This window comes from Taurulus bubalis, assembly GCF_910589615.1.
Source record: "Taurulus bubalis genome assembly, chromosome: 14".
Taxonomy (NCBI): domain Eukaryota; kingdom Metazoa; phylum Chordata; class Actinopteri; order Perciformes; family Cottidae; genus Taurulus; species Taurulus bubalis.
The window spans coordinates 12,662,049-12,682,881 of record NC_136602.1 but is presented as its reverse complement, the minus strand read 5'-3'; the positions used below and the strand labels follow the sequence as shown (position 1 = coordinate 12,682,881).

The 20,833-nt window shown below is 39.8% G+C and overlaps 3 protein-coding genes across 3 annotated transcripts; 2 read left to right on the top strand and 1 right to left on the bottom strand.

Annotated features, from left to right (window-relative positions):
- Window positions 1-4,702: 4,702 nt before the first annotated feature.
- LOC306747094 (peroxiredoxin-like 2A) lies at window positions 4,703-6,163 on the top strand (the record flags this gene model as incomplete). The annotated part of the gene is made up of 5 exons (XM_079230099.1): window positions 4,703-4,847; window positions 5,389-5,480; window positions 5,588-5,728; window positions 5,821-5,985; window positions 6,062-6,163. 5 exons carry the CDS (start codon window positions 4,703-4,705, stop codon window positions 6,161-6,163), a joined length of 645 nt encoding a protein of 214 aa, XP_079086225.1.
- A 2,773-nt stretch (window positions 6,164-8,936) lies between these two features.
- Window positions 8,937-12,510, top strand: selenou1a (selenoprotein U 1a; the record flags this gene model as incomplete). The annotated part of the gene is made up of 6 exons (XM_079230023.1): window positions 8,937-9,132; window positions 9,917-10,102; window positions 10,551-10,642; window positions 10,780-10,920; window positions 11,496-11,660; window positions 11,736-12,510. 6 exons carry the CDS (start codon window positions 8,937-8,939, stop codon window positions 11,829-11,831), a joined length of 876 nt encoding a protein of 291 aa, XP_079086149.1. The 3' UTR covers window positions 11,832-12,510.
- A 3,772-nt stretch (window positions 12,511-16,282) lies between these two features.
- On the bottom strand, window positions 16,283-19,941 carry sfxn3 (sideroflexin 3; the record flags this gene model as incomplete). Its single annotated transcript, XM_079229287.1, has 10 exons — window positions 16,283-16,379; window positions 16,494-16,541; window positions 16,634-16,683; window positions 16,869-16,918; window positions 17,070-17,197; window positions 17,288-17,373; window positions 17,490-17,565; window positions 18,105-18,203; window positions 19,382-19,552; window positions 19,778-19,941. 10 exons carry the CDS (start codon window positions 19,939-19,941, stop codon window positions 16,283-16,285), a joined length of 969 nt encoding a protein of 322 aa, XP_079085413.1.
- Window positions 19,942-20,833: the final 892 nt, after the last annotated feature.

The window sequence follows — 20,833 nt, the reverse complement described above, 5'->3', positions numbered from 1 at the left end:
TCCACCTCTGTTTATTTTGGCCTGACTACAGTCTGTGTGTGCAGATGAAAACACTCAAGACACGCTTGTTACGTGAATCTCTGTGAAACTGACTCCTCTCTGAGTTTCTGTGAATTGCCTCTAAATATTTGTTAATGACTGACCAGGACAACTCTAACAAGATTGTTCTGGTTACTGTGAAAGATAACTGCTATCAGAGCTTTGATAACGTGTCAGCATGAAGAGGGTGAATATGTTCTGGAGAATTAGGAAAATAATATAGATAATATTGTGCCCCTCAAAGTGTAACTTATTGACTTTTCCTTTTTCTACACAAGACCAAATTTGTAAAACAGAGAGTGTAATAGTTTTCATGCACATGGAGGTCAGTCTTTCCGGAAAAACAGCGCAATCATGATACCCAAGGTCAGGCCAGATTTCCTAGAACTACAGTTATTTGAATTGTTGAATCATTCTGCAACTCTATAGAGCAAATCTACGTCAAATCTCACATAGTTTCTCCTCTTTAGCTGCCTTTTAATGGAAGACCTGAATCAAACTCCTGAAATAAATTAGGTTTTGTTGATGTTGGTTTCACGTCGCCTTACATTTCAAGTGATGATTGCACAGTTAAACCATCCCATAAAATAATCAAGGATGTAAAAATACTAGAATGAGGGACCACATATACTTTCTCTCGGTGGTGGAAGAAGTACTCTGATTAGCAATACCACAGTATAGAAATACTCTGAACGGCCCATTTCACAATAATGTATATTATATTAATGGATTATAATTATTGATGGATTTGTATGCACATTGCTTTAATGTTGCAGCTGGTAAAGGTAGGACTAATTTGAATGACTTCATATACTACCAGGTAGCTTGTGATCCCCCCACCCCAGTGAACAATTAAGTGCATTACATTCTGAACTATTAATCTGAATCTGCTAAGTGACTTTTAACTCAAGTTATGAAATAAATGTAGTAAAAAGAAGATTTCCCTCTGAAATGTTGTTTGGTTGAAGAGCAGAACACGGAAATAGTCAAGTACAAGTACCTCAAAATTGCATTTAAGTACAGTCATTTAGTTAATTTCCACCACTGCTTTCTCTGTGTGTCACAAGTGATTCTGAAGTATCGTCTTGATTAAATGAATTATAATAAATAATATATTAATAAACTGTCTCAATTAAACAACATTTACAGTGCGCTGAGTGACCCTTGTGCACCAGGAAGGAAAAATCTTCTAGGTAAAGAGTTATTAAAGGTTAAAAGTTATTGCTGTAATCAGTCAATGTGAAGAGGTGTATTTATGAAACCTACTGAGGACATACTGTGAATAAAGTTTAAAGCTTATATCCACCTGGACCGTAAGAGAAATTGGGCCCCTTAGAAGATGAAGTACAAAATGATAAAGGCTCGATGACCTTTGTGTTGTTGTTGTTTGACAATTGGAGCTCAGTCGATGGCCGTCCAGTACGTCAGAGGTCTTGAACGTCCCCTTGATTTAAACACACAGTTCACGCTGACACTTTTAAGGATGTGCAGTTCAAAAAACAAATGTAGTATGCATTAATCATTGAAATTCTTTAACTCCAGTGTCTGATATTACACATTAACAAGAAAAAACCCACAGTGTGACTGAACTAATCCCAAATCCCACATGACAGCAACTCCTTCTTCAGTCTGATTGGCTCCATGAAACGGGCCCCATCCCCTTTTGCATTTCAATTTGAAAGCAGGAGTCAGGGTTTTGGGGTTTGAGAGTCGGTCAAACTTAAACTTGCCAGAACAGGATGAGATAAATGAACCATGGCAGCGTCCGAGGGATGTTAACACCTGTTTGTCTTTCCCCAGGTACAAGGTTACGCAGTTTGCCTCCGCAGCTCTGCACTCTGATCTCAGCTGTTTACCAACCAGTTTCATCTGGACGGCCGGCACAGCACGAACTGTTATTGCACAATTGAGAGATTGTGGAGTGTGTACAATTTGTTACATAAGGAATTGCATATCAATGCAGATAATCCACTCTGCGTGTCATCATAATGAGTTTACTGTATGTTTATGGCAAGTTTTAATCACAGTTTTTGTTTTGACAGCTTTAGCAGAATGGAGTTTATCTTTGGGATAAAGGCCATTCTGTTGTATTCATTGTGGGGTTTCTGTTTGCATTTATCTGATGTTTTGGCCTAAAACCTGTTTACTGTCTTATCAGGTTTAATTTTGCCATTTAATTATTGTTTTATATTATCACTCAAGTCCCCTCAAAACAAAAGAAAACAATATCTGTTTCTGCCTTCAAACAGATCCAAAAGCAGATCACTATTCTCAAATGAACCCGGACAGTAATTACTATCGCTCCCTGTCCTTCCTTTACTACTGCCCAATTTGCTCTGATTGGCTTCCCTTATTTAATGCGTCAACCAATGCAAGAACAGCACACAGGGGGTGGTGTGCAAATCATCCGCTGTGATTGGCTGTTGGTCCCGCACACGCCCCACTTAGGTGTATGATTGCAAGTGTGTGAGAACAATACCGCAGCATAACAGTCTAATCAGACCAACCCTAGGCCTCACTTGAACCTTACAGATGTTCAATGTGTTGTCCTGTGTGCAATGTTTCACTGTACATTGACCAGTCATATAGCATATTCCTATCATAAATGACTGATTATCAGGTGAATTACAAGCATTATCTTAACTTTGACAAGTCATTTGGGTTTACAAAAATCCAGTGGCTATCTATAATGTATGATAGTAGATCATGTGAAATGGGTTGCTACAACAAAAACATGCATCCAGACAGACTATCACACACACACACACTCACAATCTCTCTCTCACACACACACACACACACACACACACACACACACACACACACACACACACACACACACACACACACACACACACACACACACACACACACACCAGCATATGGCCAAGCAGAGCAGCCAGAGAGAGAGAGAGTGCAGCAGCTGGGCTCGTAGAGTGTCATCCTATCCCGTTTCTATTCCAGCCCATTTTGGACCCTCAGCACATTCCTCTGAGAAGCTGCCACCAATGAGTGAAATATTACCCAGTAGCCCTCTATCAATGCACCTTTATCACCCACATAATGCAGGAGTGAGAAAAAGTATTCACTTCACTTGACTGTATTTAAAAAGTTTAATTAAAAAGCAATAAAACTCCGACACAGGGTCATAGAGGTAATATACGTTCACCTCACACACACTCACACTCAAACTCGCACTCGCACACACACACACAATGCAGGACCCAGGCGGCGTGAGGATTTGATGTTGAACTTTGTCATGTATGATAGTAAACTGAATATATTTGGGTTGGATGGCTGGATGAGGCATCCTATTTCACCCCGGGCTCTGGGAAAGATCAGTTGCCATTTGTTCACAATTTTCTGACAATCTATGAACAAAATATTGAAATGATTAGTTGAGAAACTATTCAGAAACTATTTCAGAAAAATAGCTTGTAGCCCTGAATGTAGCCACTGAGCAGACTCGGTGTGTCCTGTGTGTAATGCCACTAACCTCCTGCAGGGGTCGAACTTGCTCAGAGCCATGCAGTGTGATCTCAGGACCTCTGCAGCTACTTTGGGACTGACCTGAAAGAGATGGAGATATAGATATATATATATACACATACACACATATATATATATATATATATATATATATATATATATATATATATATATATATATATATATATATATATATATATATACATATAAACAAAAAAAAAGATGATCTCCACTGTATTTATATCAGCAGTTCAGGAGATGATCATTAATTTAACTGAAGGGATGTGTATAATGAATACATCGTTCTCAAATACTGAATTACAGGTGCTGGTTATTATATTTATGGATGGTAACAGCTTGGACATTATCAAGGAAACATAACGGATTAAATACATATTAAAAATGTCTGTTAGATTGCTCTTTGGCATAATCTTCACTCTGCACCATGCTGAGTCTGGTACTGAGGATTGAGCTCAACATGAGCCTTGTTTCACAGCAATCTTTGAGGAATTCCTATCACGTTATGTTCACATAAGCAAGGCTTTCGCTGTGATTAGACTGATCGGAGTTGAGACGGCTTAAGGGGCTGGCTGCAAACATCAGATTCCTCCACATTAGCAGCGAGGCACAGGCTGGTGAGTATTGCCTTTTTACACTGTTGCTTAAATATATTGTACGTTAACAAACGTTAAGTTACCTTTTTCATGATATTGGTATTTTTCTTTTGTTAATGTGTGTAATTCATGTTGTCAATCCAATCAAATGCTGTGTCAAGCGGTCACACGGAACAGTGCATTCCTGCTTTCTGAACAAAGAGAAATATGTTGATCATCTTCTACACTCTGCTGTTTTGTTGCATATATTGAGTTTTGTTGTAGATATTGAGTATTTTTCATTCCTGATATTTGTTCTATGTAACTTGCTTGCTACTGTGACAAACAAATTTCCCCTTGGGGATGAATAAAGTATACATATATCTATATCTATCTAGTACATCAATTAAAAAAGGCACCTATTTAGCTGTGTAAAGATATAAATAGCTAGGCTAAAGTTATCTGACTGATGAGGTAAAACATTTCAATCCTGTAAGAAATTCCTGAACCAGAAACATATTTGAAAGTGAATCTTTGTACATGTTATCGCTGCAGGTGGCCTGCGGAGCGAGTTTAGGGTCATGGTGAGTGTGACCACGGTCCTAAAGGCGGTGAGCCTGTTTGTTGCAGAGCTCATCAGCTCCGTCACAGACTGGTTCCAGTCCGAACCAGCATGGGCCAACCTACAAGTGCTGGAGGAAACAGAACTGAAGACCACTGGAGGGGGTGAGTCTGAAAACGGAAAAGAGCTGAATATCATCTTGCAGATATGCTGCACTTTTGCACTGCAAACAGTTACATATTTGTATTATGAAATCCTCTCTCTGTGTTGCTATTCTTCCATCGCAGCTCAACAAGGAAACTCTGTGTGGGATTTTTTTTAAAATAATTGTCGATTAACTATTTTATCTCTCTGAACTTTTCATAATTAGGATTGATTGACACAAACCCCTGTTGTCTTTAAATACAAAATGTAGACCAATGTGAACACGAGCAGGTCAAAATCCAACTTTAAAGATTAGAGTATGACAGCACACAAATCAATCCACAAACTTGTAGTTGGCCCAAATTCCTTCTTGCGGTGCTCCAGTAGAATACCCTTGGGGGGGGAAACACAATTTTTACATCATCCAGGTCCACTTTTCAGAAAACAAAAAGCCCAAACAGGGACTGCATCATTCAATAGGTACAGGGCAGTTAATGGATTTCTTCAGTTTTTCCTAGTGAAGAAGAGTCAGTAATAATAATGTGACTGTATCTCTTTCAGTCCACGAGCGATACAGGGCCAAGACTCTGTGGGACAAGACCGGAGCTGTGGTCATGGTTGTACGACGACCTGGATGATTATTGTGCAGAGAGGTACTAAATCACATGCCTGCAGTGTATCAGTAATAAGAACTCTGGAGTCACTGAACTGGATAACTTTAATCCATGCTATATGATTCTCTGTGTCCGTTCCTCTCTAGGAGGCTGCTGAGCTGTCCTCTCTGAAGTCCCAGCTACAGGACCTTGAAGTCCCTCTGTGTGCCGTGGTAAAAGAAAACCTTGGCAAGGAGCTGGACTGCTTCAAGAAGTACTTCTCTGGGAAGGTCTATGTGGATCAGAAGGTCCGCCTTTACACATGGCTTTAAGATATGAAGTGAACCATGTAGTATTACACCCTCTAAGACAATAAACTGCCTTCATGTTCTTCTCATAGAGAAATTTCTACGGCCCTAAAGAGAGGTGGATGTTTCTCTCCATGTTTCTGCGTATTGGCGTGTGGAGGAACCTTTGGCGGGCCTACAGGAGGGGCTTCAGGGGAAACCTAAGAGGTGAAGGACTTGTCCTGGGCGGAGTCTTCGTCATTGGGCCTAAAGATCAGGTAGGCAGTAAATTAAAGAATACATATTTTATGAAAAGTGGACATCGTTGTTGTAAAATTGTGTTTCCCCCCCAAGGGTATTCTACTGGAGCACCGCGAGAAGGAGTTTGGGGATAAAGTGAATATGCTGGCAGTACTCAGAACAGCCCGCACAATGCAAGACCACATGGCCAGATAGCCCTCAATATGTGAATGAATGGCCTGTTAGTGAGGCATTACATAATAATGGTTGCAGCATGCCTCCATTTGTATGTCGGTATTCTGTAAGCTTATCCAGAAGTTTTCTCTACATAGCCTATAAAAACGCTGCATTTGTCAATTTAATAATGTCTGGTCTCATTTCCCTTTTGCTGATATGTTATGCAGTGTCACAACTTTGTGGTTACAATGTGTCACTTTAGCTGTTTAAACTGACACACTGTCTGCTGTTCTGGTCCTGGTTGCGTGATGGTCTTTTGTGTGTTTTAATGAAGATGTGTTTCTAAACTCTGCTGAGAGAACAGCTCTGATGCTAACACACAAATCCAACACTTAACAAGACAGTCTTGGCATGACATGAGGGAGATTGAACTGTTGAAGTGATGAAACGCATGTTGTGTTTGCCATGTAATAAACCACTAATGATGCTCACAGAACGATTATCTGTATATTTTTGCTGTCCGTGTATCTAGTTTTACCTTGTTTTGCTCCCGAAACATTCTTGCCAAATCTTCTTTGCCAGCTATCTTTACTCGATTAGTTTGCTTGCTCCCTTGGATCGTTTAGTGCGCATGCGCAGAAATCTGTTTACAAAACGTCCGCTCAGAGAGGCGCTGCTTATCCCTTCATTGGTTTCGGTGAGTGTGCCTCTATTACACAACTATTCCGTTCACTGTATAGCAAGCGACAGCTTCTGAACAGGTGCACTCGCTTTAGCAGCCCCATGACAGCTCCAGGCCTGGACTCAATGAGACTACAGGCCGACTCCATCGATTAGCCGAGCTAATAGCTGGTTTATCGGCCGTTTGCCACGTCACTGTCGTCACCGTGAAAACAGTGACCACACTAACTTTGTAGGACACTGAAAGTCTGTCTTGATAATGTCCCCCTCACGAAATAACTTCTTAAATAACGTCAACATATTCTCGTTTTATTCGGCTCCAACTATGAGTGTCGTCTGTGGACCGGGTTCTTTCATTGATTACACGGGAAGGTCATTATCTGACCGTTAAAAGGACGGTTGGTTCAGCTGTATGAGAGTCCTCATCTTTACATGCAGGGTTAGGGGTGGAGACATATTCACATATTTTACGCGTTAAAATCATCATCATTCAATGCTACTACTTATCTTTAATAAGTTTATCATATCAAAAATGAAAGCCAGAACAAGCAGGAATACAGAACAATAATACAAATAACATTCATGCACATTAATGACGGGTACAAATCAATTTAGGTTTGTTGGTCAATAATTATTAAGGCAGCTTTGTTCAGTTTTTGATGGACATAAAAAGCAACTACTGGATTAGGAGTGATGGATTGTAAATTCCATATCGGTGCAGGCAAAACAAGTATTAAAAATACTTTAACAGCTGGTAAAAATGTCCCTCTTCATATTGGTGTATAATAATATCTATGATATTATTTGATTATTATTTAAAAGATGTGTTCACATGTATGTAGCATTTTAATGTTGTTTAACTATTGTATATACTGTTGTTGGGTAGTTAAATCTATGGCACAAGTAATCATGAATAAAAAATCGGAATCTTCAAGGTAACTATTAACTATAGCTGTTAAATAATGTATCATGTATCAGAGGTAAAATTACTCATTGTGCGGTGCATTATTATTTAATTGGATTATTATTACTAATGGATGTAAGCAGCATGCGCATGGGTATAAGTTTGAGGTTGAGGTCATTATGTAATTATATGTTAAAAGCCGATCATGTTATGCTTGAATCATCTTCAGAGTAACCTGGTAGTGGAGAAGAACAATCTAAAGGAAATACTCAAAAAGCACCTCAAAAAAGTACAGCAGTACAGTTCCTTTCAAACACTAGAACGCGATCCTTCATCCCAGCATCTTCCAGGCATCTCATTAAATGGGTTATGCAACATTAGATTTTTAAAATTGTGTCCAAGGTATTGTCTAACCCTACGTCATGTTCGTAACTGGTAGTACCAGTGCTGACAGCTACTCTCACCGCTCACTCTTCAGACGCATTCAGGGAGTCTCAACTCTTCTTTAAGTTGCAGGCGTGGCCGTCCGTCTCTATTGGCTGCTGCTGTTATCATTTCTTTCAGCCCTTTGTCCTCCCTTTTCTTAAGCGTCAGAACACAAATGTATTTCGGTGATTTACTGTTCGAAACTGGATGAGCTTAATCACAGGAGAATAAGCTTTTATTTTTATTTTGGACATGGAGACAAGTTAGTATACGACATTCTTACTTTTCAATCTGTTTAATCTTCTCTAATATTTGCAAGAGTGTCCACTTTTTATTCTCAGTGTATAACTGTATGATATTATTTAATATTAATTGAATTATTTGTGTGCGTTGTTGCTTTAACCACACGCAGAGCTTTGGGTGCATATAGGAAGTTTGTTTGCAAAGGGAGAACTGTCATACCCTAGTAAGATTATTAAGATAAGAATCACACCTTTTCTACTTCACGCTTTTATAGTTCTTTCATTTTTATATTGCACACTCTTCAGAGTGGGTAATAAATTCCTATTTTCAGCACAGGTACAACTTGGGTAACTGGTTAAATTGTAGGTATACGGTTTTATCGAGGCAGTCTAATCATGAAGAAAGACCCCAAGGTCATTTTCTCTCTTAAATCTGTCAAATCAAATGCAGCATGGCGCAAGTGGTTTAACTTTTAAAGAAAAGACTTGTGTTTCTTTCTTTCAGTGAAATCTTGAGGGTGTTTGTAGTCAGAGGGGTCAGTCTTTTCCCCCGGTCCCGATGTCGTCTCTGTCCAGGTGTTCGACAGCTTTGAGGTGGAGACTGTCCCTGCGCTGCTCGGCCCTCTCTCTGGGGAGCGCGACCACGAGCAGCCAGACCTCCACCGCAGCCAGCCCCCCGTTTCTAAGAACCCAGACTGCTCTGTTTCACCAAAGTAAAACCAAAGCCAGTCCTGACCCAAACAAGCCTGCTTCAGGCAAGGACATATTTGACTGCCATATTTGACTTCCTGATCATAACCCAAACTTTAAGCTATTTGTAGACAGTTTTAACAGCTGTGACGTGTGCACAGTGTTTTTTTGTGAAATAGTTTGATGAGAGCTATTACTGAGCTTTTGTAAATTTCACAGTTTCCTCCATTGTTCATAGTTGAATTGCTTCACTAATTAAAAAAAACAGTAGATAATACCGTAGCTGAAACTATAAGTAAATTAATCAATTTTGATTGACGAAAAACATTAACTCTTCTGCCTCTCACTTGTGAGTATTTGCTGAAAACTGAATACCTTCAAAAACAATCAAGAAAATATTCAATTCAATACAAAGGAAAGGCCAATAAACACAAAGTTAGCGGTCCCAGAGTGACTCATTAAGAAACAACCAGCTGTAGTAAATATAGCAAATACTGGTTATCTCGTCATGTTGAGCAGAAGCCCATTTACTTCGTAAGTATGTGAGCTATTTAATGTCACGGATGAGCTTTAGATGAGAGTGAAGTGATAAGAGGCTACGTTGGTAAACAGAACACTCTTCAAACGCAAGACAACATCTGCAAGCTGGGTCTTGTTGGTCTCTCAGCCTTGGAGGTCTGAGGTCTCCTTGTGTAAGAACTGAGAAAGAGAAAGAAAGATCAACTATCACAGAGTCTACAGGCGATGTTAAAGCAACCTACAAAAACCGTATTGTTAAAACGAAGAATGTTTATGGTTCATTCTGAGCATGTGTGAAATATATGACACATTTCCCTGTTTGTGCTGCAGTGTTGTCCTCCGTGTCCGGGCTGGAGGGCGGGCTGTTCGGGATGGGGATGTGGTCGTTGGGTCTGGGTGCTGTCGGCGCGGCGCTTGCCGGGATCTTCCTGGCCAACACAGATCTGTGTCTTCCTAAAGCTGCTCAGGCGTCCCTGGAGAACCTGGAAGAGGCTGACCTGCGCTCCACCAGAGATGGTAGGGCAGCTTTCTGATTGGCTGTGTAATTATGTCACCCACCAATAAGCCTGTTAGTCTCAACACCAGCTGTTGTGAAACCCATATGAGGAGAATTAACGATACATGAGCACAGAATCAGCCATTCCCGGTTGTCTTGACTGTTGCATGTTTGTATGCATTGTACATGCACTCAATGAGGTTCTGTGTGGGATTTAAGGCAAAGCTGCTTTCTCAAATCTGCTGGTATTACAGATTATATCACTGTAACGGTCTTTGTCCGAAGCTAAAGGTAGAGTTACTGTGATATTCTAATACATTTAGATGTGTCATGTGACCCGTGAACATCTAGCTTTTTCTCAGTTTGAAGGCAGCATCCGTTATCTTCCACACAATGACATTCTTGTGCTTTCTTTTTTTATCAGAGACATGTCGGCCTTGAAACCATTTCCTCTTGTTTTGTCTGCAGATGAGAACGTCATCAAAGCAAAGAGCCTGTGGGAAAAGAACGGGGCTGTGGTCATGGCCGTACGGCGGCCTGGATGATTTTTGTGCAGAGAGGTGATACAAAATGTTTCTGAATGACAGAGGAGAGGGTGTTACACATGCCTCAGAGTTGAAATGTGTACAATGTATGCAAATGTGTTACCCTGATGGTATCTTTCTCTCTCTCTCTCTCTTTCTCTCTCTCTCTGTAGGAGGCCTCTGAGCTGTCCTCTCTGAAGCCCCAGCTGGAAGCGCTTGGGGTCCCTCTGCTTGCCGTTGTGAAGGAGGATGTCGGCACAGAGATCCAGGACTTCAGACCGCACTTCGCTGGGGACATCTACATAGATGAAAAGGTTAGCGGTGGTTCTAGAGCCACTGTTACTCTTCCTGCTCTCAGTCCGTCTAAACTACACTTAAAACAGTCTTACTTCTTTTTTTAAGGACTGGGAGCCCTGCAGCCCATACTGACAATGACAACCTGTCCTCACCTTTTTTGTTGCACTTTTGTTGGTCTTCGACGTCAGAAATTATTCCCATTCTGTGACACAAGCTATTAAACAATTGATTTACTATTAATTATTTTTCTGACAAATTGTTTCAGCTCTTGTGAAATTAATAGTTTAGGTGTGGATCTCCTCATCAATCAGTGGAGTGTAAATGGCTATTAGGGTGTTGGTTGAATGAGCAATCATCATATTTTTTAATGATCCTTGTATGGGAATAGGTTGTTAATCATTAGCTGGAAAATGAAAAGGAGTCTCATAGCTTTACGACTGGGTTTTAAGTCGTCCTTCTGCGTTGTCAATGGGCAACTTGAGAGTTGACAAAAGAGGTGATAAAGTAATTTTGGCTGTTAAAGTAATAGTTTAATAAATCCCACAAGGCTTATTTTATTTCACTTGACTGACACTTAACTATGTGATTGTAGAAAATCTTCTACGGCCCGCTGCAGAGGAAGATGGGGGGTGTGGGGTTCATTCGCCTCGGCGTGTGGCAGAACTTCCTGCGGGCCTGGAGGTCAGGTTACCAGGGCAACATGAATGGCGAGGGCTTCGTCCTGGGCGGAGTGTTTGTGTTCGGAGCCGGAGACCAGGTCAGCGTGACTTCTTGAGAACATTTGGCACATAGTTTTATAAATCTGTATTTTAACTGTATGTTGTCTTTGCAGGGGATTCTGCTGGAACACCGCGAGAAGGAGTTTGGCAATAAAGTGCAGAGTGCTGATGTTTTAGAGGCTGTTAAGAAGATTGTAGCAGCAAAATAATTTTTTTTTAAATGTTTCCCCCCAAAACAAATGTCATTAGAAAAAGGTACAGTGTATTTAGAGCAAAACATAACTTTAGTCTTAACTTGAAATGCTGAGATGCAGTCAAAGTCTGTCCATCACTGAAACATTATGACATTGATGTCTGCACTGTCTAATATCACAACATACCTCTGTGTCTTTTGCACATTAATTTACTGTTGGTTGAGGACAGAGCCAATATTATTTCAGGATGTGTCACTGATTATACCTCTGCAGACACCTAGCAGCTAGTGTTTTTGAGACGGGTATTAAAAACAGGTAGTAAGGGACTTTTAATTTAAGGTAATTATTTTAGAGAACCACGTAAATCAATCTAAAGGCTGGTTTACACAATTGATTAATTATTCTATTCGCTGTCTTTTAGTGGTACATTTGTAATAAATGTGTTGCCTTTGTTTGCTTCTTCTGGTCAGGCACCTGGATGGGCCTCCAACATGGCGGACCAGTGTGTGTGATAATGACAACTTGAATCCAAACTCAGCATTGAGAGGAGCAGGTTTGATGCTCAAACACATACAGGTTAAGCCACTGTCGTCATGTTGAGGAGTGTCGGTGCTGCCTGAATGACGCATGTGTGTGTTTGTGCGTAAGAGAGATTCTGTGTTCCTGTACATACGTAATAAATGAAGACCTCATCACCATATCTTCACTGTGCTCCTGTGTTTGATTTGTTTTTAAGACTTAATATGCATGTATATGTTTCTACCAACTCTTATGGATGTTTTTGAATTTCTAGCACCTGTTTTTTCCAACTAACCAGTGAAAATTATTCTGATTGGCTGGCAGAAGTAGATTAATGTTTAGTAATGGCATGTATGACCATGACGTTCAAAATGAGTACTCTGGTATGTAAGTTCTCAGCAGCCACACCCTGCATTACAAACATGGAACTTACAACTCGTCTGGTATTATGTATTGCATGTATTTATATCAGAAGTTCTTACTGATGGTAAAAAATATTTGAATGGACTAGAGATTTTTAACCATTGACCATGACTGATCCATTTAATTACATTTACCCCCTTTTCCTTTTGTTTCATCAATAATCCAAAGTCGTATTAATCGATGCCTGTGAGCTTTCCAGCTGAACTTAATTTACAGTAAAATAACTAAAATGAGCAAAAATGCCAGCTAGATTTCTTTTCCTGGTAAATAAATCTGACCCATGAATGTATCATAGCGACAGGAACAGAATATCCAGAGTATACTAAAGTTCTCATTTTCAGGTTGAAGGCTCAGGATGGGTCCAAACATGTCCGTACAAATTCACTGGTTTCCGGATTAAATCACTAATCCCATGAATTATTTTATAATCCGACATCTCAACCAAGACATTAGTAGACCTAGATGTAAAATACACAGTCGGGTTTGTATTAGTACGGCCAAAACATATTGTATCACTTCAGATTACTCAGTTCAATCGGATTGCCTCACACGTCCTTGTTGTTGAACGAACAAGCTGTTTCAGATCTTCAGTTCATTTTCTGGTCCTCAGAAGTAGGAGGATGATATTATACACTTAAAACATTTATAATATACAATGTTTAATATTGTTAAATATAGCAGACAGGTTTGGACTTTAAAGTTACATATTTTATTCTATTGCTCTGATTAAAATACATTCCACATCAAGGAAATATATTTAATCACAATACAAAATATAGGGAGAAAACACTGTGCACCAACACTGACAGATCTTCGTGTGTATGTACAAACAAAAACATTCATGGAGTGTTAAAAATAACAGATTGTCTTTTCATTTGTGCCTTCAATATGCAAAGATTTGACCTTTTCTTCATGTTATGCACCATACAGTTCTGAAATTACTGGGTTTTACCAATCAGGGCGGCAAAAAATGGTGTGCTGTTGAGTGACACTGATAAAGATGAGGACCATTTCTGTTTAAAAAAAAAAGAAAACAAGTGAGGAAAGCCTGGAAAAAGGTCCATGTGTTAAAGCTGAAACAAAAACATTAAAAGCGACACTCTTCTCTTCAATTCTGTCCAATTCACACCAGTCTTATCTTTGGCGAGATCTATTGGTGCAACATGTTATGGTCACAAGCTGAGACACACGTCTACAAATGGATTTAAATGCTGACAAAAAAACACTCTAGTTTTGTTCTTGACACTTGTGCGCCATAATTCAAAGAGCAGAAAAACACAAAAGGAAAAAAAAAGCAGAAGCTTAAGCTAAAGCGACTTGGTTATGAGCAATGACTACTGCCAGACATTGAATAGATTATTAATTAGCAGTAGGTTCAGTCAACATCATCCAGCACCATAAACAAATACAATCTTCAATATACACATTTAAAAGCTCCCTTTAACTAGCAACACAAATCCATCTAGCCCCTACAGCAGCACAGCAAAGGTTATATAGTGTAGTTTCATCCTCAGCAGGAAAACACCCCAAACACAACACGATAACTATGTCCTAATGGTGCAGCCGTGGTATATTTCAAATATTGGAATACATTAGTGATGCTAACTGTGAAACACTGTCCTGCAGTGCATGGGATCATGCGTTGGTGTCACAGAAGGAGGCGAGGGACTTAAACAGTAGCGAATGTCCGGGTGTTGAGTGTTTAAATGAAAATATTAGCGACAATGGGAAAGTAAACGTTAAAAAAAGTTTGATTCCAAAATAAGATCCACCATTTAAAAATAATACAAAGACATGCACATCCTCATACAGAAGTGAGAAGTCGTATCCAGACGGTATTTGAGGGTCGCAAGTGTTTATAAAATTATCTGGAGAGCACTTTGGAAACAAACTCTTCAATTTCAGCATCACATATAAACACGACTATTGTGCATTTCTGTACGGAGGTTGATAATTGTGCAGTAGCTACAGTCCCTTAACAGCCACAATCAGTTTACTTTAAATATATATTCAACTTTACATTTGTGAAACAAACTAGAGATGCTTGATGGAGGTGAATTTAAGTTTGAACAATCTTACTGTTCGGTAATGTTCTCTTTGACCAACATTCTCGAAACATTACTTTGCACAAACATCATATGTGCATATGTGCTCCATAATATATTCATTCTTGCATAATCCAGAGAGACAACACAGCGATAAATACAGCTAATATTTCCTCACTTACACAATCACCACTATCGAACCACACCAGACAGTCGTGTTTTGGCGACAATGTGAACGAATTTCATCAGAGAAGCTCAAACTGACCGCTTTCACAAAACCACAACAAGGACTGTGCACAGATATCCAATGCTCTACATAGAAATAAGCATTTATGAATTTGACTTTGTCACGCAACATGAGCTACTTTCATTTGGTACAAGGGGACATCAATGGCTCTCATGCCAACGGTAGTTTTGCAGCTTGTTTGTTGCACACAAGAACCCTGCTATCCGACTTTAAAGAACTGAAATTAGACACAACTAAGTATATTCCTCCACCTGATGACCTCAAAACAAGCACCAACAACATCAATCAAATATTCCATTCATATGCCACTAAAGATAGCGACTGCACTAGTTCATAAAGTGACCTCATATGATAAAAGGCCTTGAAAAACAGGCCGACACTGCCATGGCAACAGTACATATTTATGTTGATAAGAAGCATGTTGATGCGCTCTACGGCTGTGCTTTGTGAGCTTTTGCAGTATAACTTCTATGCGTTTTCTTTGCCAGTGTACCTAGCACCTAATGACCTGGTCTATGAATATGAAGGGGCATAAGTACACTTCAGGAGAGTTGAAGAGAGCAAGAAGCTGCACGGGTAAACAAGGAGTACATCAAACGGTTGGACTATTCAAAACTAATCCACACACTGGGACTTTCATTACAAGGAGGAAATTAAATTATAATTTCAACATACTTTAGTCAGTGTGTAATAGCTAATACGGCAATGCTGACTAGCCAGGAATTGGAACGCCTTCATTTGAATCTGGAGTTATGAAAGATTAACCAGAGGCCTTAAAATGTAAGTTAACCTGAATGCAACATGAAATATTGTAGAGTGAAACACAAACCAGGAACTTCACGAGCTGCCTTCCTGGAGGCAGTTCTGACCAAAGGAAGACAGAAAACACACGACGCGATAATAATAGAAAAATAAAACCAGGAGTCAGCTTTTCTTTTCTAAGGAGTGCCATCTGGGTACAGAGAGAACACTCGGTGATCTTCCTTCTCAAAGTGTTTTGTTTTTCCTTCAGTTAATACTCAACAATATACACACTAACCCTCTACTGGTACACTTGGAGCAGCTCCATGCCGTTAAATAAAAACAAAACAAATGCAGTAGCACACAACAACGAAAAACATAAATAAAGTGTTGCCCTCCCGCTTGGCCCACAGGACAACATACGTGTATATAGCATGTGGTGAGTGTGTCTTTGACGTGTGTGTGTGTGTGTGTAGATGTGTTGGCTGGTCCTACAGGCCCTTGTTGAAGTAGACGGTGGTGGTGTTGGGACTGATCTCTCGTATCCGGTCCTGCAGACTTTCCTCCAGCCCGCTCACACTCATAGAGCTAAAAAGAGATTGTTGAACACGATTAAAACGCTGCCGACATGTTGGAGAACACTGCATGTACAACTTTGACCGCCTCTTCCTCCAAGGAGTGCGTATGTGTGGCTGTTTGTACCTTTTCTGCGGGAAGAGGGCGCAGCACAAAGGAGTTGCAAACACCAGGCTGAACACAAGAGATAGAAAGGGAGGTATTACAGTGTCTCTCTTTCCTTTGAAAGTACAGATAATAGAGTCCATTATGTGTAATTGACTTACCACAAACCGACGAGCCCCACCTGCACTGGAGCGTTTAGAATTGGGAACCGCTGCAAGAGAGACAAAGTCAAGTTCAACATTTGACAACATGCTTGTCTGCGCGCACGTAACAATTTAATGCAGGTGTAACATGAGGAATGCAACAGGACTCTTTTCAGCCTCCCAAAATACAGACAGTAAATCCACTGACTGAAATAAAACAACAGTATGTCAGTCACGCATGCAGTCGGCTTACCTTCATGAAAGCTTTCTTCTCCAGAGCATTCATTATAACAGGGGGAATGGCTGGAAAAGAAAAAAGAAAAGAAAAATCAGGGGAAGAAAATTCTATGCTAAGTATGCATCTAACGGGATGAGAGTTGTATCTCTCATGTCACAAAGACGGTACGGTTTTAGATCCATGAGAACAAAACAGTAGACATCACGTCAACATTACCCATTGCTGGCACAGCCATGCCGATCCTCGACACCACCACCTGCATAATGGCCTGCTTGGCGGCATTGGGAGACTCTCCTAACCTGTTTCCATTCTCATCCATCACAGGGATGCCGTACTTCAACTCCCTGGAGGAAACAAAAAACAAAGTCATGTAGAGCAGCAGCCGTCAGAGTTCCAAAAAGAAAAAAAGGGATTTGGCTTTTACAAGACCTCACCTCTGTCTCATGAAGGGAATGTTGATACAGTTAGCAGCAGCAACGGCAGCAAAGGGGACGAACCGGCTGGCGATCGGCGGAAGACGCTGCAAAGATGCAGAATCAAGAACACATTCAGACAGCAAATCTCTACACAAATGTACAAATAGATATTCAGATAGTTGGTCTGTATCCGTTTATTCACTTGAACCAGAATCTTTACCGAAGCTAGAGACTTGAAAGCCAGCGCCGTAACTACAGCTCCAGTAGTAGCACTGACGTAGGCTGCACCAAGTTGACTGCGAAGAGACAGAGTGGATGCATGTCACACGTTAATTACCGACTTATTTTTCAACATTTGCACACATCATAAATAGATGACTTGCGCTACGGGTTACTCAGGGAGAATAAAGTAGAACATTTCAGAGTAGAGTTGCCTCAGTAAGTGTGCCAATTATTAAAAAAAGCAGAACATCCGCACTGGAACATATATCCTCAATGACATGCATATTTAACACATGAATATGAATTTGCATGTTCTGAAGGCAACCCCCTTATTCTTCATACATTTGATGCATTTCTAGAGCATTTTACAGATATTGTTGTTGTACAACGAGAGAAGTATGCAAATGCTGGTTGGCATGACATCAACTGGGAGCATAAAGCCGGTATCAGCATGAGTGCATGGTTATGCGGGGCTGAACATGCTTTTAACTGTAGAACGTAATACCGCTGTGAGGGAAGGGGAGAGGACAGCAGCTTCCACAGCTTCCTTACAGACACTAGTTTAGAGGGAGGGCAGCAGAGATCTAGAGTGGAAGTGAGAAGTCCTCCCTACTTCACGGTCATGGGCGCGTCTCCACTGCGGTTGGTGTAGTTGACGACAGCGTTGAAGGACTGGTTAACCCACTGCCAGAACACCACAGCCGGAGTGGTTCTGTAAACAAGAGGGGAGTTCTGTGTTTGAGGAAGTGAGATCTCACAGTGTACAGCACAAATTACAATGTTTGGCACTGCAGCGAAAAAGTTTGTTGTGGAAGAGCATACAAGCAAAAATACTCCACAGTCTCCAGTTCACACGATAGAAAGAGTATGGGACAGTCGTGATATTAGCACACCGCATGTACCCTCAATCATTACTTATTTTACTCTTTAAAACCCAGAAGTTAGGTTTTTAATAAAGTTGGTAGATAAAGATCAATAACCATCTGTTAGTGGAGCATTGTGAACAACAAAGCCACACATTTATCGAGAGATGTTTTTTCTCGCTGCTATGAAATCATCTGTCATCAATGTTACTCCAGCCTTACCTTCATTTGTTGTGCCAATTTTTTATATTTAAAGTCACCACGTGGAGGAATTTTAAATGTTATACTTTGGCTCCCTTCAGTGGTAGCATGCAAAAATGACACTGATATCCCATCTGATCACCAGACAAAATTCCCAAAGTATTACCAACAATTCTAATAATGTAAAATATAATTGTTAAATAAATTAACAAGACATACAATAATACATCCATAAAATATAAAATTAATTTAATTATCCATTTTAAATATTATGGGACACTATTTCATTCTGCTTATTTCTGGAATAACTTTGTTAATTGCAGTTCATGTTCAACTAATTCCAGGAATTCATATTTAAAAATGTCTCTTTTCCAAAGCCTGTTGTGTAAATTCCATTTAATGTTGTGAAGCTTTATTTTACATCACCATTTCTTTCCAGTGACTATTTTATTTCAGAAGACTTCCACCTTTTGCTTTATTTAAAATGAGACTGAATCATTTATTAATTTGAGATTAACCACTTCTTGAAATCTATTAGATTGATTACTTTTTGTTGTTAATCAATTTGCTGGTTCAGCTCAACATTATCACATGACTTCACGGTCATCTCAGCTGCCCAATGATTTAGCAGCATTCAGCAGTGACTGAAAATCCTCTTAGAGAATACAAATGTCACTCTGTGCAGGGATTAAAATCTCTATTTTTATGCAGTGGTGTATGCTGTATTACATTTAAATCACATGAAAACGATCATAGTCAGCACATTTCTGTTTTTCTACTTTCTGCATCAAATTTTGATGCTGGTGTTTAGAATACATTGCTGTACCTGTAGAAGGTGAGCATGCTGCCTGTGATGGACATGTTCACCGGCACCTGAGCAGACATCCGGCCAATCACAAACATCTTCTCTCCTGTGTCGGGGTGGAAAGCGGAGTCGTAGACGTACTTGGCTCTCCAGAGTTCATCCTCCGTCAGACCCGGCTTTGCGATCCCGGCTCTGAAGAAGTCAAAACAGTGGAGTGATGTAGTATTTTTCACATACTTAAAAGCAGCAGTTGTTTCTCAAACACATCTATTTTCATATAGGAACAAATATTTAACCAAATGTGCATTTTCCACATCCCAGATATGCCTGGCCACATCATTACGTGGCCACATTAATTCTCATTTCCAGTCATGCATTAGTTCTCCTACTCTTTACTCTCATCTCCTGACCCTCTACCTGTAGTTTTCCATGGTCACTCTGGCATCCTCCAAAGTCTCAGAGGACAGCAGAACGTTCCTGGGATCTGTGACCATGAAGAAGTGCTTGGCGCGCCCCATAAATGTTCCTTGGTCCCATCTTGGCTCCTTGATGTTTATGTTGAGGGACAGCTCTTCAGACATCTTGGCTTTCTTTAATTAATAGCAGACATGTTAATTATTATTCACACTATGTTGCATGTTTTGCCATATCAGCTGGATAAACAAACAAGGAGGTCAAGTTATGTACTGTACTTCACAAGCTGGGCCTGTAACCATACTTTTAAAATGCTTTGACAAATATATACAGTACAAAATATTGTTTAAAGTCTGGTCTAAAAATCTAAATAAATATTTCAATTGGCAACCACCTGATCAAAAGAAAAGAAATTAGATGGGAACGTTTTCAATACTCTGTTCTATTAGCATGTTTTGGAGGATATCGAGTAAGTTTGGCTGATAACCAGCAATACAACTGAAATTATCATTATAAAAAACAACCTTGGATGCACAGTTAAGCCTCCACCTCTGCTTTATTAATAGCTCGGCTACAGTTCAGAGCTGCAAACTAGTACAAATACATACATTTCTGAGCAAATATCTCGAAACAGACTAGTCGAGCAGGTTGAATTTTCATTAGCATGTTCTGACTCAATACACTTTGAAATACAAAGGACACAGTTAGACATTTACGTGTTCTAACCGTTGTTCTCACTGTGTCAAATTAAAAACTGTTGTTTTATCAGACTGTAGGTTCTTTGAAAACATGTATCATAAGTCTGCTCTCAAACATCTTGTATCAGTTCTGGCAGTGAGTACAACATAAAATAAACTAAACTGAAAACTAAATACTGATATGATTGATATCACTGTCAGAACATTTAGAAAATGTTCAATATGATTTCATTAAGCCCACAGTGACTTCTTAAAATTGTGTTTTGTCAGACCAACAGACAGCAGTCCAAAACCCAAATATTTTCAGTTTACAGTCACTTAAAACAACAGTTGCCCATTACTTGACTATTCCTCTGTTGTT